This window comes from Coregonus lavaretus (genome assembly GCF_964263955.1).
Source record: "Coregonus lavaretus genome assembly, chromosome: 2".
Lineage (NCBI taxonomy): Eukaryota > Metazoa > Chordata > Actinopteri > Salmoniformes > Salmonidae > Coregonus > Coregonus lavaretus.
Window position 1 is genome coordinate 33,429,832 of NC_139989.1, and position 16,499 is coordinate 33,446,330.

Genomic DNA, 16,499 nt, shown 5'->3' on the forward strand with positions numbered 1-16,499 from the left:
TGATTTATTGGGCTCACACGTCCCCCTCCTCTGGACATCCAGGTATTGGCCGGACAGTGCACTGCCTTAGCGCTAGGTACTGGTGGCCAACGTTAGCCAGGAATGTGAGGGTTTATGTCTCCTCCTGCTCGGTGTGCGCCCAGTGTAAGGCGCCTAGACACCTGCCCAGGGGGAAGTTACAACCCCTGCCCGTTCCACAACGACCCTGGTCTCACCTCTCGGTGGATTTCACTATACTGGTCGTTGTGGATCGGTTCTCTAAGGCCTGTCGTCTCCTCCCAATGCCGGGTCTCCCTACTGGGTCTCCCTACTGCCCTACAGACCGCTGAGGCACTATTCACCCACGTCTTTCGGCACTACGGGGTACCCGAGGATATAGTGTCTGATCGAGGTCCCCAGTTCACCTCCAGAGTCTGGAGGGCGTTCATGGAGTGCTTGGGGGTCTCGGTGAGCCTTACCTCGGGGTACCACCCGGAGAGCAATGGGCAGGTAGAACGAGTGAACCAGGATGTGGGTAGGTTTCTGAGATCGTATTGCCAGGGCCGGCCGGAGGAGTGGGCGAGGTATATCCCCTGGGCAGAGATGGCACAGAACTCTCTCCGCCACTCCTCCACCAACCTAACCCCTTTCCAATGTGTGTTAGGGTACCAGCCGGTTCTGGCACCATGGCATAAGAGCCAGATCGAGGCCCCTGCGGTGGATGAGTGGGTGCGGTGCTCGGAGGAGACGTGGAACGCTGCACACGTCCATCTGCAGCGGGCCATCCGTCGACAAAAGGCGAGCGCCGATCTCCACCGCAGTGAGGGTCCGGTGTACGCACCTGGAGATCGAGTCTGGCTCTCGACCAGAAACCTGCCCCTCCGCCTGCCCTGCCGGAAGCTGGATCGGCGGTTTGTGGGGCCTTTTAAAGTCCTGAGGAGACTGAACGAGGTGTGTTACAGGTTACAACTGCCTATTGATTATCACGTTAACCCCTCGTTCCATGTGTCTCTTCTCAGGCCGGTGGTAGCTGGTCCACTCCAGGACTGTGAGATTGGAGAGACTCCTCCGCCCCCACTGGACATCGAGGGGGCTCCGGCGTACACAGTTCGGTCCATCTTGGATTCGAGAAGTCGGGTGGGGGGTCTCCAATATCTCGTGGAGTGGGAGGGGTACGGCCCGGAGGAACGGTGCTGGGTGCCGAGGAGGGACATCTTAGACCCGTCTCTCCTGACTGAGTTCCACCGTGGTCATCCCACGCGCCCTGCTCCGCGTCCTCCTGGTCGTCCCCGAGGCCGGGGTCGGCGCACGGCTGGTACCGCGCGTCAATGGGGGGGTACTGTCACGGTTTCGGCCGAGGCTGCTCCTCCTCCTTGCTCGGGCAGGCTTCGGCGGTCGTCGTCCCCGGAGTACTAGCTGCCACCGTTGTATGTTATCGATGTTTGTTTGGTTTTGTCTTCTTTGTACACCTGTTTCCATTTAGTGTTAATTATGTCTCCTATAAGTTTCTCGTTTTGTTAGTCGTGTGTTGTGTGTAATTGTTCCGCCTGTCTTTTGGTGCTGCTCGTTTTTGCTATTTGTATGTTCAGGACAGTCGCACTGTATTTCGTGCGCTATAGTATTTAGGTGTTTTACGCACTGCTGCGTAATCGTTCGCCTCCTGATTAGTTGAGGCCCAGTGTTATTATTTTTTCGTTTAGTAAAGTCTGTTGGACGAAGCTTCTGTGTCCTGCGTTTGACTCCTACACCACATCCACATCAGCCGTTCTGACACAAAGCCTCCTTCACTCATGCTGCCAAACATGCCCTCGTGAAACTGACTATCCTACTGATCCTTGACTTCGGCGATGTCATTTACAAAATAGCCTCCAACACTCTACTCAGCAAATTGGATGTAGTCTATCACAGTGCCATCCGTTTTGTCACCAAAGCCCCATATACTACCCACCACTGTGACCTGTACGCTCTTGTTGGCTGGTCCTCACTACATATTCGTCGCCAAACCCACTGGCTCCAGGCCATCTATAAATCACTGATAGGCAAATCCCGCCTTATCTTAGCTCATTGGTCACCATAGCAACACCCACCCGTAGTATGCGCTCCAGCAGCAATAACTCACTGGTCATCCCCAAAGCCAACACCTCCTTTGGCCGCCATTCCTTCCAGTTCTCTGCTGCCAATGACTGGAACGAATTGCAAAAATCTCTGAAGCTGGAGACTCTTATCTTCCTCACTAACTTTAAGCATCAGTTGTCAGAGCACCTTACGGATCACTGCACCTGCACACAGCCCATCTGAAATTAGACCACCCAACTACCTCATCCCCATATTGTTATTTATTTTGCTAATTTGCACCCCAGTATCTCTATTTGCACATCATCTCTTGCATATCTATCATTCCAGTGTTAATACTAATTGTAATTATTTTTCACTATGGCCTATTTATTGCCTTAACTCCATAACTTGCTAAATTTGAACACACTGTATATATTTTTTCTGTTGTATTTTTGACTTTATGTTTTGTTTTACCCCATATGTAACTCTGTGTTGTTGTTTTTATCGCACAGCTTTGCTTTATCTTGGCCAGGTTGCAGTTGTAAATGAGAACTTGTTCTCAACTGGCTTACCTGGTTAAATAAAGGTGAAAAAATATATAAATAATAATGACAGCAATGGAGTTGGCAAGAGCACAAACTTGGACCAAGCTAATTCTATAATTTTTTGCAAATACAGTTGAAGTTGGAAGTTTACATACACCTTAGCCAAATACATTTAAACTCAGTTTTTCACAATTCCTGATAATTAATCTTACTACAAATTCCCTGTCTAGGTCAGTTAGGATCACCACTTTATTTTAAGAATGTGAAATGTCAGAATAATAGTAGAGATAATTATTTATTTAAGCTTTTATTTCTTTCATCATGTTCCCAGTGGGTCAAAAGTTTACATACAGTCAACTAGTATTTGGTAGCATTGCCTTTAAATTGTTTGACTTGGGTCAAATGTTTCGGGTAGCCTTCCACAAGCTTCCAACAATAAGTTTGGTGAATTTTGGCCCATTCCTCCTGACTGTGTCAGTTTTGTAGGCCTCTTTGTTCACACACGCTTTTTCAGTTCTGCCGACACATTTTCTATAGGATTTAGGTCAGGGCTTTGTGATGGCCACTCCAATACGTTGACTTTGTTGTCCTTAAGCCATTTTGCCACAACTTTGGAAGTATGCTTGGGGTCATTGTCCATTTGGAAGACCCATTTGCGACCAAGCTTTAACTTCCTGACTGATGTCTTGAGATGTTGCTTCAATACATCCACAAAAAGTATTGAGTCAGCCACCAATTGTGCAAGTCCTCCCACTTAAAAAGATTAGAGAGGCCTGTAATTTTCATCGTAGGTACACGTCAACTATGACAGACAAAATGAGAAAAAAAAATCCAGAAAATCACATTGTGGGATTTTTTATGAATTTATTTGCAAATTATTGTGGAAAATAAGTATTTGGTCAATAACAAAAGTTTCTCAATACTTTGTTATATACCCTTTGTTGGCAATGACACAGGTCAAACGTTTTCTGTAAGTCTTCACAAGGTTTTCACACACTGTTGATGGTATTTTGGCCCATTCCTCCATGCAGATCTCCTCTAGAGCAGTGATGTTTTGGGGCTGTCGCTGGGCATCACGGACTTTCAACTCCCTCCAAAGATTTTCTATGGGGTTTAGATCTGGAGACTGGCTAGGCCACTCCAGGACCTTGAAATGCTTCTTACGAAGCCACTCCTTCGATGCCCGGGCGGTGTGTTTGGGATCATTGTCATGCTGAAAGACCCAGCCACGTTTCATCTTCAATGCCCTTGCTGATGGAAGGAGGTTTTCACTCAAAATCTCACGATACATGGCCCCATTCATTCTTTCCTTTACACGGATCAGTCGTCCTGGTCCCTTTGCAGAAAAACAGCCCCAAAGCATGATGTTTCCACCCCCATGCTTCACAGTCGGTATGGTGTTCTTTGGATGCAACTCAGCATTCTTTGTCCTCCAAACACGACGAGTTGAGTTTTTACCAAAAAGTTATATTTTGGTTTCATCTGACCATATGACATTCTCCCAATCCTCTTCTGGATCATCCAAATGCACTCTAGCAAACTTCAGACGGGCCTGGACATGTACTGGCTTAAGCAGGGGGACACGTCTGGCACTGCAGGATTTGAGTCCCTGGCGGCGTAGTGTGTTACTGATGGTAGGCTTTGTTACTTTGGTCCCAGCTCTCTGCAGGTCATTCACTAGGTCCCCCTGTGTGGTTCTGGGATTTTTGCTCACCGTTCTTGTGATCATTTTGACCCCACGGAGTGAGATCTTGTGTGGAGCCCCAGATCGAGGGAGATTATCAGTGGTCTTGTATGTCTTCCATTTCCTAATAATTGCTCCCACAGTTGATTTCTTCAAACTAAGCTGCTTACCTATTGCAGATTCAGTCTTCCCAGCCTGGTGCAGGTCTACAATTTTGTTTCTGGTGTCCTTTGACAGCTCTTTGGTCTTGGCCATAGTGGAGTTTGGAGTGTGTGTCAGAGTGCTGTGTGTGGATGAGTGTAGGGAATCAAGCGCAGGAACCAGGATGACTTCAACAGACTTTAGTAATTCCAAAAACAGGTAAAGAGTCGCCAACCCAACCGGGCGGCGCGAACAATTACGCACAAACACAGTGCGGAAAACAAGAAAAAGCGCACGCAGTGCGAACTCTCGAAAATGACAATAAACGAGAGAGAACAAACTCCTCTGTGGCAAGCTGACAAAATACAATCACGCATAACACCTGACCCAAACAAACGAAACTAAATAGGGAACATAATCAAACACAAACAAGGGACAGGTGTTACAAAGAGACAAAACCAAACGAACATGAAACATAGAACGGTGGCAGCTAGTACTCCGGAGACGACGACCGCCGAAGCCTGCCCGAACAAGGAAGAGGAGCAGCCTCGGCCGAAACCGTGACAGTACCCCCCCCCCCCCCTTGACGCGCGGCTCCAGCCGTGCGCCGACCCGGGGCTCGGGGACGACCCGGACGACGCGGAGCAGGGCGCGCAGGCTGACCCCGATGGAACTCGGTCAGCAGGGACTGGTCCAATATGTCCCTCCTTGGCACCCAGCACCGCTCCTCCGGGCCGTACCCCTCCCACTCCACGAGATATTGAAGACCCCCCATCCGGCGTCTCGAATCAAGGATGGACCTCACGGTGTACGCCGGAGCCCCCTCGATGTCCAACGGGGGCGGAGGAGGCTCCTCTATCTCATACTCCTGGAGTGGACCAGCTACCACCGGCCTGAGGAGACACATGGAACGAGGGGTTAATATTCCTATAGTCAATAGGCAGTTCTAACCTGTAACACACCTCGTTCAACCTCCTCAGGACTTTGAATGGCCCCACAAACCGCCGACCCAGCTTCCGGCAGGGCAGGCGGAGGGGCAGGTTTCTGGTCGAGAGCCAGACTCGATCTCCAGGTGCGTTCACAGGCCCCTCACTGCGGTGGAGATCGGCGCTCGTTTTCTGCCGACGGATGGCCCGCTGCAGATGTACGTGGGCAGCGTTCCATGTTTCCTCCGAGCGCCGTACCCATTCATCCACCGCAGGGGCCTCGATCTGGCTCTCGTGCCAAGGTGCCAGAACCGGCTGGTACCCTAACACACACTTGAAAGGGGTTAGTTGGGTGGAGGAGTGGCGGAGAGAGTTCTGTGCCATTTCGGCCCACGGAACGTATCTCGCCCACTCCTCCGGCCGGCCCTGGCAATAAGACCTCAGAAACCTACCCACCTCCTGGTTAACACGTTCAACCTGCCCATTACTCTCCGGGTGGTAACCCGAGGTAAGGCTTACCGAAACCCCCAACCGTTCCATAAACGCTCTCCACACTCTGGAGGTGAACTGCGGGCCTCGGTCAGACACTATATCCTCGGGTACCCCGTAATGCCGGAAGACATGGGTAAACAGAGCCTCAGCGGTCTGTAGGGCAGTGGGTAGACCCGGCATGGGAAGGAGACGACAGGCCTTCGAGAACCGATCCACAACGACCAGGATGGTAGTATTCCCCTGTGAGGGGGGAAGGTCGGTAACAAAATCCACCGAGAGGTGGGACCAGGGTCGTTGTGGAATAGGCAGGGGTTGTAGGAGGGGGACGTATGAGCCCAACAAATGAGGCGATCGCGTACCTCGAGCGGAACGTACGTCCGACCCACTGGACACTGTGGAGGACTTGGGTCGGTGCGTAACGCCCGCTCGATCTCGCCATCAACCTCCCACACCACCGGTGCAACCAGACAAGACTCTGGTAGTATGGGCGTGGGCTCAACGGACCTCTCCTCCGCGTCATACCGCCGAGACAGAGCATCTGCCTTCCCGTTCTGGGACCCAGGGATGTATGTGATTTTAAACACAAACCGGGCTAGAAACATAGTCCAGCGGGCCTGGCGAGGATTCAGTCTCCTAGCTGCCCGGATGTACTCCAGGTTACGATGGTCAGTTAGAATGAGGAAAGGGTGTTGAGCCCCCTCGAGCCAATGCCGCCACACCTTTAGGGCCTGTACCACGGCTAACAGCTCCCTGTCTCCTACGTCATAATTCCGCTCCGCCGGACTGAGCTTTTTAGAATAAAACGCACAGGGACGGAGTTTAGGTGGAGTGCCAGAACGTTGGGAAAGAACGGCCCCTATACCGGCCTCTGACGCGTCCACCTCTACCTGGAACGGTAAAGAGGGATCCGGATGCGCCAACACCGGCGCCGAGGTAAACAGGTCCTTCAGTCTCCCAAAAGCCCTGTCCGCCTCAGCTGACCACCGCAAGCGCACCGGACCCCCCTTTAACAGAGACGTTATGGGAGCTGCCACCTGTCCAAAACCCCGGATAAACCTCCGGTAATAATTCGCAAAACCCAAGAACTGTTGCACCTCCTTCACAGTGGTTGGGGTCTGCCAATTACCCACAGCTGACACCCGGTCTACCTCCATCTTCACCCCTGACGCAGACAACTGGTAACCCAGAAAGGAGACCGACTTCTGGAAAAACCGACATTTCTCTGCCTTGACATATAGGTCATGCTCCAACAGCCTCCTCAATACTCGGCGCACCAGGGCAACATGCTCTGCTCGGGTAGGACTGTACACCAGAATGTCGTCGATGTACACGACTACTCCCTGTCCCTGCATGTCCCGGAAAATCTCATCGACGAAGGATTGGAAGACTGAGGGAGCATTCATTAACCCATATGGCATGACTAGATACTCGTAGTGTCCGGAAGTCGTGCTAAACGCTGTCTTCCATTCATCGCCCTCTCTAATGCGCACCAAGTTATATGCGCTCCTGAGATCCAATTTTGTAAAGAACTGCGCACCGTGCAGTGACTCCGTCATAGTCGCAATCAGAGGAAGTGGATAGCTGTACTTCACCGTAATCTGATTGAGACCGCGGTAATCAATACACGGGCGCAGACCTCCATCCTTTTTCTTCACAAAAAAGAAACTCGAGGAAGCGGGTGAAGTGGAGGCCCGTATGTATCCCTGTCTCAGAGACTCAGCGATGTACGTCTCCATTGCCTTCCTCTCCTCTTGAGACAAGGGATACACATGGCTCCGCGGGAGAGCTGCTCCTGACTGGAGATCTATCGCACAATCCCCCCGTCTATGAGGCGGCAGCTGCGCCGCCCTAGTCTTACTAAACACCAGTTTCAAATCCTCATACTCGGGGGGAATATGCAGTGCTGTCATTAGATTCGGACTTTCCACCGAGGTCGCCCCTATGGAAATACCCAGACACCGCCCCTCACACTGGGCAGACCACCCTTTAAGAGCTTTCTCTCGCCACATAATAGTAGGGTCATGGGTCATCAACCAGGGAAGGCCCAGCACTACCGGATACGCAGGAGAGTCAATCAGATAGAGCTGAATCATCTCCTCATGACCCTCCTGCGCCATCATTTGAAGGGGCGCTGTGACCTCCCTAATCAACCCAGACCCTAACGGACGGCTATCTAGGGCATGAACAGGGAAAGGCTTATCAACTGGAAGGAGGGGAATCCCTAACTCTATACAAAACTGGCGATCTACAAAATTCCCAGCTGCGCCTGAATCTACCAGCGCCTTATGCTGGGAACGAGGTGCAACCTGTGGAAAACAAACAGGCAAGGTTAGGTGCACGACAGAAAGCTCTGGGTAAGTAGGGCGCCTACTCACCTGGGGGGACCCCCCAATGCGTGACCTGCCTTCTCCTCCACCGGGGGACCCTCCCCAACACCTAGCCGCGGTGTGCCCTCCACGGCCACAGTTAGTGCAGGGAACGGCCCCCCTCGGGTTCCTACTCCTCCGTTCTCTAGCGCCAGCACCCCCGAGCTCCATAGGGCTCGGCTCGGAGGTGCTGGAGAGTGGAATGGGCGAACCCCACCCGGGACGTCCACGGGTGGCGAGCAGGGTATCCAGCCGAATGGCCATGTCGACAAGTTGGTCAAAGGTCAACGAGGTGTCCCTGCACGCCAACTCTCGCTGGACGTCCTCCCGGAGGCTGCAACGGAAGTGGTCTATATGGGCCCGCTCATTCCACCCTGCATCGGCCGCTAGAGTCCGGAATTCCAAGGCAAAGTCCTGGGCGCTCCTCATCCCCTGTCGGAGGTAGAACAGACGCTCCCCCGCCGCCTTCCCCTCTGGTGGATGGTCAAACACAGCACGGAAGCGGCGGGAGAACTCCGCATAGGTAGTGGTAGCGGCGTCCATTCTCCTCCATTCGGCGTTGGCCCACTCCAACGCCTTGCCGGTGAGACAGGAGATGAGGGCTGAGACGCTCTCGTGTCCCGAGGGCGCCGGGTGTACGGTGGCGAGGTAGAGCTCCACTTGCAGCAGGAACCCTTGACACCCGGCAGTGGAGCCGTCGTACGCCCTCGGGAGCGAGAGCCGAATCCCACTGGGTTCCGGAGATGGGACAGGAGGACTGACCGATGGGGATGGTTCGGTAGGTGGGGTCGTGGGTACCCCGCTGGTTTCCCATCGGTGGAGAGTGTTCATCACCCCCTCCAGGGCATGACAGACCTGGTTAATCCAATCCTCCTGCCCACGAAGACGTTCCTCCATACCTGCTGTTGGCGCGGTCGCTCCTGCTGATTCCATGGAATGATGCGTGATTCTGTCAGAGTGTTCGTGTGTGTTCGTGTTGTACCATAGACGTCACGCATTCGTTGTTTATTGTTTTGTTCATGTGAGCATTTATTAAATAGAATATGTTCACTCGCAACGCTGCGCCTTGGTCTCCCTCATTAGACGATCGTGACAGTGTGACTGTTTGAGGTTGTGGACAGGTGTCTTTTATACTGATAACAAGTTCAAACAGGTGCCATTAATACAGGTAACGAGTGGAGGACAGAGGAGCCTCTTAAAGAAGAAGTTACAGGTCTGTGAGAGCCAGAAATCTTGCTTGTTTGTAGGTGACCAAATACTTATTTTCCACCATAATTTGCAAATAAATTCATTAAAAATCCTACAATGTGATTTTTTTGAGAAAAAAAATCTCAATTTGTCTGTCATAGTTGACGTGTACCTCTGATGAAAATTACAGGCCTCTCTCATCTTTTTAAGTGGGAGAACTTGCACAATTGGTGGCTGACTAAATACTTTCTTTCCCCACTGTATGTCTTGAGATGTTGCTTCAATATATCCACATAATTTTCCTTCCTCATTATGCCATCTATTTTGTGAAGTGCACCAGTCCCTCCTGCAGCAAAGTACCCCCACAGCATGATGCTGCCACCCCCGTGCTGCATGGTTGGGATGGTGTTCTTCAGCTTGCAAGCGTTCCCCTTTTTCCTCCAAACATAACGATGGTCATTATGGGTTAACAGTTCTATTTTTGTTTCATCATACCAGAGGACATTTCTCCAATAAATACGATCTTTGTGCAGTTGCAAACCGTAGTCTGGCTTTTATATGGCAGTTTTGGAGCAGTGGCTTCTTCCTTGCTGAGCGGCCTTTCAGGTTATGTTGATATAGGACTCGTTGTACTGTGGATATAGATAATTTTGTACCTATTTCCTCCAGCATCTTCACAACGTCCTTTGCTGTTGTTCTGGGATTGATTTGCACTTTTGCACCAAAGTACGTTCATCTCTAGGAGACAGAACGTGTCTCATTCCTGAGCGGTATGATGGCTGCGTGGTCCCATGGTGTTTATACAGTCATGGTCAAAAGTTTTGAGAATGACACAAGTATTGGTCTTCACAAAGTTTGCTGCTGCAGTGTTTTTAGATATTTTTGTCAGATGTTACTATGGTATACTGAAGTATAATTACAAGCATTCCATAAGTGTCAAAGGCTTTCATTGACAATTACATGAAGTTTATGCAAAGAGTCAATATTTGCAGTGTTGACCCTTCTTTTTCAAGACCTCTGCAATCCGCCCTGGCATGCTGTCAATTAACTTCTGGGCCACATCCTGACTGATGGCAGCCCATTCTTGCGTAATCAATGCTTGGAGTTTGTCCGAATCTGTGGGTTTTTGTTTGTCCACCCGCCTCTTGAGGATTGACCACAAGTTCTCAATGGGATTAAGGTCTGGGGAGTTTCCTGGCCATGGACCCAAAATGTCGATGTTGTGTTCCCCGAGCCACTTAGTTATCACTTTTGCCTTATGGTAAAGTGCTCCATCATGCTGGAAAAGGCATTGTTCGTCACCAAACTGTTCTTGGATGGTTGTGAAAAGTTGCTCTCGGAGGATGTGTTGGTACCATTCTTCATTCATGGCTGTGTTCTTAGGCAAAATGGTGAGTGAGCCCACTCCCTTGGCTGAGAAGCAACCCCACACATGAATGGTCTCAGAATACTTTACTGTTGGCATGACATAGGACTGATGGTAGCGCTCACCTTGTCTTCTCCGGACAAGCTTTTTTCCGGATGCCCCAAACAATCGGAAAGGGGATTCATCAGAGAAAATGACTTTACCCCAGTCCTCAGCAGTCCAATCCCTGTACATTTCACAGAATATCAGTCTGTCCCTGATGTTTTTCCTGGAGAGAAGTAGCTTCCTCGCTGCCCTTCTTGACACCAGGCCATCCTCCAAAAGTCTTCACCTCACTGTGCGTGCAGATGCACTCACACCTGCCTGTTGCCATTCCTGAGCAAGCTCTGCACTGGTGGTGCCCCGATCCCGCAGCTGAATCAACTTTAGGAGACGGTCCTGGCGCTTGCTGGACTTTCTAGGGCGTCCTGAAGCCTTCTTTACAACAATTGAACCTCTCTCCTTGAAGTTCCTGATGATCCGATAAATGGTTGATTTAGGTGCAATCTTACTAGCAGCAATATCCTTGCCTGTGAAGCCCTTTTTGTGCAAAGCAATGATGATGGCACGTGTTTCCTTGCAGGTAACCATGGTTAACAGAGGAAGAACAATGATTTCAAGCACCACCCTCCTTTTAAAACTTCCAGTCTGTTATTTTAACTCAATCAGCATGACAGCGTGATCTCCAGCCTTGTCCTCGTCAACACTCTCACCTGTGTTAACGAGAGAATCACTGACATGTTGTCAGCTGGTCCTTTTGTGGCAGGGCTGAAATGCAGTGGAAATGTCTTTTTGAGATTAAGTTCATTTTCATGGCAAAGAGGGACTTTGCAATTAATTGCAATTCATCTGATCGCTCTTCATTACATTCTGGAGTATATGCAAATTTCCGTCATAAAAACTGAGGCAGCAGACTTTGTGAAAAGTATTATTTGTGTCATTCTCAAAACTTTTGACCACGACTGTACTTGCATACTATTGTTTGTACAGATAAATGTTGTACCTTCAGGCGTTTGGAAATTGCTCCCAAGGATGAACCAGACTTGTGGAGGTCTGCAATTTTCTTTCTGAGGTCTTGGCTGATTTCTTTTGAATTTCCCATGATGTCAAGCAAAGAGGCACTGAGTTTGAAGGTAGGCCTTGAAATACATCCACAGGTACACCTCCAATTGACTCAAATGATGTAAAAGAAGTTTCTAACTTCATGACATCATTTTTTTGAATTTTCCAAGCTGTTTAAAGGCACAGTCAACTTAGTGTATATAAACTTCTGAACCACTGGAATTGTGATACTGTGAATTATAAGTCAAATAATCTGTCTGTAAACAATTGTTGTAAAAATGTATTGTGTCATGCACAAAGTAGATGTCCTAACCGACTTGCCAAAATTAAAGTTTGTTAACAAGAAATTTGTGGAGTGGTTGAAAAACTGTAACTCTGAAAACATATTTTATCATCAGAGATAACCAGTCTGGACTAAAACAAGTACAAATGGGGGGAAGTGATCCATATTTTATTATTTACAATTCATCTAGCTGTGCCAGCCTTGTGAGTCAAGACAGCGGAGCTCTAAAATCTATAATGTGATTATCTATTCATGAGATGCTGAATGAAAAAGCACCAAAGTTCATCTCTCTTGAAGAATGTTTTCAAAAACACACGTAAACACTTTCATTATTTATTGAAGAGTGTTTCTTGCTTCCACGTGTTAGTCTTACGTGAAGCCTCAATATTTGCTTTAATGTGAAAAATGAACTTGGATGAGTTGGATGTTTTATCATTGAACTACCATAATATTGAAATGTGTGTAATACGCCGTTTGGAGGATTCTGAGAGTGAAAGAAGAAGAAATTAAAACTATACTTGATGAAGACAGCATACAGGAGCTGATAAAATGTGACTTTGTTCTCTTGAAGCAACCACCATCTCAATCAGTTCATGTGACAGACAGGAATTTCCAGACACTACTAATCAATTACTTATCAATGATCATCAACTACATTTTCCACTCTTACATATGCATGTTTTGTCCAATGTCTCCTTGTAGCTTCCTGGTCCGTCACCACCTTCCTCTACGTCTTCATCAGTGTACTGGTGGCCATTGTCTTCATCGCTCTCTATGTTACCATACCAGCCTGTCACAGGTGATTGCTCAGACTTCTCAAAGTGTTTTTATTGTTTTTCTACCATTTTAATTCGCCCTTGTGTTATTACTAATGTTAAACTACAGGTAACTGCCAAAATAATGGAAACACTTGAGTAAATGAGGGATACAAAGTTTATTGAAAGTCGGTGCTTCCATACAGGTGTGGTTCCTGAGTTAATTAAGCAATTAACATCCCATCATGCTTAGCGTCATGTATAAAAATGCTGGGCAGGCCATTATTTGGGCTGCCATAGCTATGCCCCCATAGGATGACAATGCCCCATCCACAGGCCATGAGTGGTCACTGAATGGTTTGATGAGCATGAAAACAATGTAAACCATATGCCATGGCCGTTTCAGTCACCAGATCTCAACCCAATTGAACACTTATAGGAGATTCTGGGACGGCACCTGAGACAGCGTTTTCCACCACCATCAATAAAACACCAAATTATGTAATTTCTCATGGAAGAATGGCGTCGCATCCCTCCAATAGAGCTCCAGACACTTGTAGAATCTATGCCAAGGTGCATTGAAGCTGTTCTGGCTCTGGCTCAACACCCTATTAAGAAACTTTATGTTGGTGTTTCCTTCATTTTGGCAGTTACCTGTCATTCTATTCATTCATCCATCCATTGATTCATTCATTCCTTTTCTGGCTGTAGGAGGGTAGTCCTGTGGGAGTTGTCTGTCCCGTCGCCCCTCAAGAGCAAGGTACTGCAAGAGGTCATTAAGGTACGTCTGAATACATCTGAATGACTGAGTATTCATCCAGCATTATTCACAAAGCATCTCGCTGTGGACTATTCAGCTATTGAATATATGACAACTGCACTCAATAATAATAATAATAATAATAATAATAATGATAGTTTTAAAATCGACTAGACTGTGCACAAAGATTTTTTTTCATAACCACTATAAATTACAATGGATGTATTCAGGGCTGTGCACAGACCTTTCAGAGGGCAGGTGCTCAAAATGAAAAAAAGGGCAATTCATATCTCGAAATTCATAACATACTAACTGCCTCTGTAGCAAACATTTAAACATGTTTTAGCATTGGCCTATTTATTTCTGCAACAACACACTCACTCATCAAAAACTGTAAGAAAGCTAGTGACAGTGCCTCTAAAAGACTGATATCAGGAAGAGAGGGTGGGCTATCAGCTGATCATTAATGTTGATTGATGTAAATCTGCTAGTTAGCTAGCTCAATGTTTGTATTTTTTTTTTTTACAGAGTTTACCTTTATAATAAAGCATTGCATATCATCGCATTTGCGTTTTGGAACAGAGCAGTAGAGTAGAGGCGCTTACAGAAGTTGCACACATGGGGACCATGTGCTTCGTGGTTCAGAACAACAACGACTAAAACTGTATACAAACATATATATACTGCCACCCAAAAGGGGAGTGGGAGGGCACAGGTAGACCCCTATCTGTGCACTTGCCTGCATGTATCCATCTTTCATAGTTCATCACTCACAGATGATGGTATGTCCTCTCTTTCCCAGAAGTCTCCTGATAGGTTGTTATTCCCCGAGAGTGAGAGAAGTGAGCAGACCTATATCTGCAGCATACAGACACTGGAGGGCAGGGAGGATATCAGTCTCTGCTGTAGCTGGTAAAACTGGCTCATATCTTCATACTTCTAACCTACACTGTCCAACACTTATAAAATGTAACTCATACACACAGTGACCTGGCTCAACCCTAACCCTAACCCTAGCCTCAACCCAAACCATTACAACAGCCCTAACCCTTACCTCACTCTGTTGTGTTGCAGCTCTTCAGATAATCCATTGTGGTTGACCCCAGATGTAGAGGCCAATGGACTGTTCCATTCCATTACCAAGGATGGGTGGAAGAAGTATGACCCAAACTCTTCCTCCCTACATCTGTTGTCTGTGGGCAGATCTTGCCCTCCTGCTCTAGACTCATCTGGCTTCAGCTTCAGTGGCCCTTATATCTTGTGTGGTGACAGTTCACCAGCGCCGAGTGCGTTTATGAGTCTGGAGCCTCCCTGTGAGGAGTCCGACAACACTCTCTCTAACTCTGAACCCCCTTCTCCCTCCTCCTCGGAGAGGACTGCCCCATCCCTCTTGGAGTCGAGTGAGGGCTACGTGGCGATGCCTCAGGTCAGTGCTGGCCTGTCCAGATCAACAGAAGTGTCTGATGGTCTTACGAGAGCTGTAGTAGCAGACTACAGTAAGAACACTGGTAACAACTACGGCAACAACAACATCATGGCATGGCCCAAGTCAGAGCTCCACCCACCCCGACCTAGCTCTACGTCCAACGGCTCACTACCAAGTGAGAATGAAGACCCTCCTCCAGCGTACAAGCCCCCCACCACCACCACCCCCTTCAACTTGCCCCCAGTGGGCCCTACCCTACACACCTCTGGGTACTGCTTCCTCCCAGCCCTACAGGCACTTGGGGGCTGGGGCCATGTGCTTTCCTCTGGACCTCCTAAAGGGGGCAGTCAAGAGCAGCAAGCCTGGAGGAAAGAGAGGGGGCAGGTGGAGCAGTGCAAGGAGGATCCCTACGTCAGACTGTCCCAGCTAGCCACTTAACTAACTAGCTAACCCCATCTGATGGTGGAATACATTCTCAGGACATGAGGGCCACTATAGGCCACTGTTCTCAATATTTGATCCATTCTAACGCTATCACACCTGATCAACTAATCACATGAGCTTGATTATTAGTTGGACTAGTTTAATCAGGTGTGTTAGTGTTGGAATGGACCACATGTGTAAAACTACTGATTTGTAGTCACTGAAGACTGGGTTGAGATTGAGAAACACTTATATTTTCTAGGAGGGAAAACTGTTGGAGCCTCATGCGGTAGGTTCCCTTGATTACTCACAATGCCCAGAAGATGTCAGCACTGTACTTACTGTGTATCTATTGAACTCACAGAGGTGGCCTATGGATTTTACTGTAAGGACTAACCACATACATTCCTCTCTGGGTGGTAAGGTGACTGAGGGACAGATTCCCAGGTTCCCACCACATCACATGGAAGGTAAATGTGTAACAGGGTGGCACTGTTGAGTTGGTGAACGCAGCCTTGTGCCTTTGTCAGTGCCAGTGGCTGTTCCTGTCATTCTACAGCAGGGATCGGCAACAAGTGGCCCACGGGCCACAAAGTGTTGTGTTAAAGAATGGGAATGGTGATGATGGTCTCCTGGTCAAATCAAATCAAATGTAATTCGTCACATGCTTCGTAAACAACAGGTGTAGCCTTACAGTGAAATGCATAATTACGGGCCCTTCCCAACAATGCAGAGAGAAAACAATAGAAAAAATTATAACACCAGGAATAAATACACAATGAGTAACGATAACTTGGCTATATACACATGTTACCAGTACCGAGTCGATGTGTAGGGGTATGAGGTAATTGAGGTAGATACAGTTGAAGTCGGAAGTTTACATACACCTTAGCCAAATACATTAAAACTTCACAATTCCTGACATTTAATCCTAGTACAAATTCCCAGTCTTAGGTCAGTTAGTATCACCACTTTATTTTAAGAATGTGAAATGTCAGAATAATAGTAG

The 16,499-nt window shown here is 48.3% G+C and overlaps 1 protein-coding gene across 1 annotated transcript in view; it reads left to right on the forward strand.

Annotated features, from left to right (window-relative positions):
• The window catches only part of LOC311138795 (uncharacterized protein), a gene marked incomplete at both ends in the record, with an annotated part of 33,545 nt that extends 18,040 nt beyond the window's left edge, over positions 1 to 15,505 (forward strand). The window contains 4 exons of the mRNA XM_084173614.1: positions 12,829 to 12,925; positions 13,593 to 13,662; positions 14,444 to 14,553; positions 14,716 to 15,505. Of these exons, the coding sequence (XP_084029740.1) occupies positions 12,829 to 12,925; positions 13,593 to 13,662; positions 14,444 to 14,553; positions 14,716 to 15,505 (1,067 nt within the window). The remainder of the gene's footprint in view (positions 1 to 12,828; positions 12,926 to 13,592; positions 13,663 to 14,443; positions 14,554 to 14,715) is intronic.
• Positions 15,506 to 16,499: the final 994 nt, after the last annotated feature.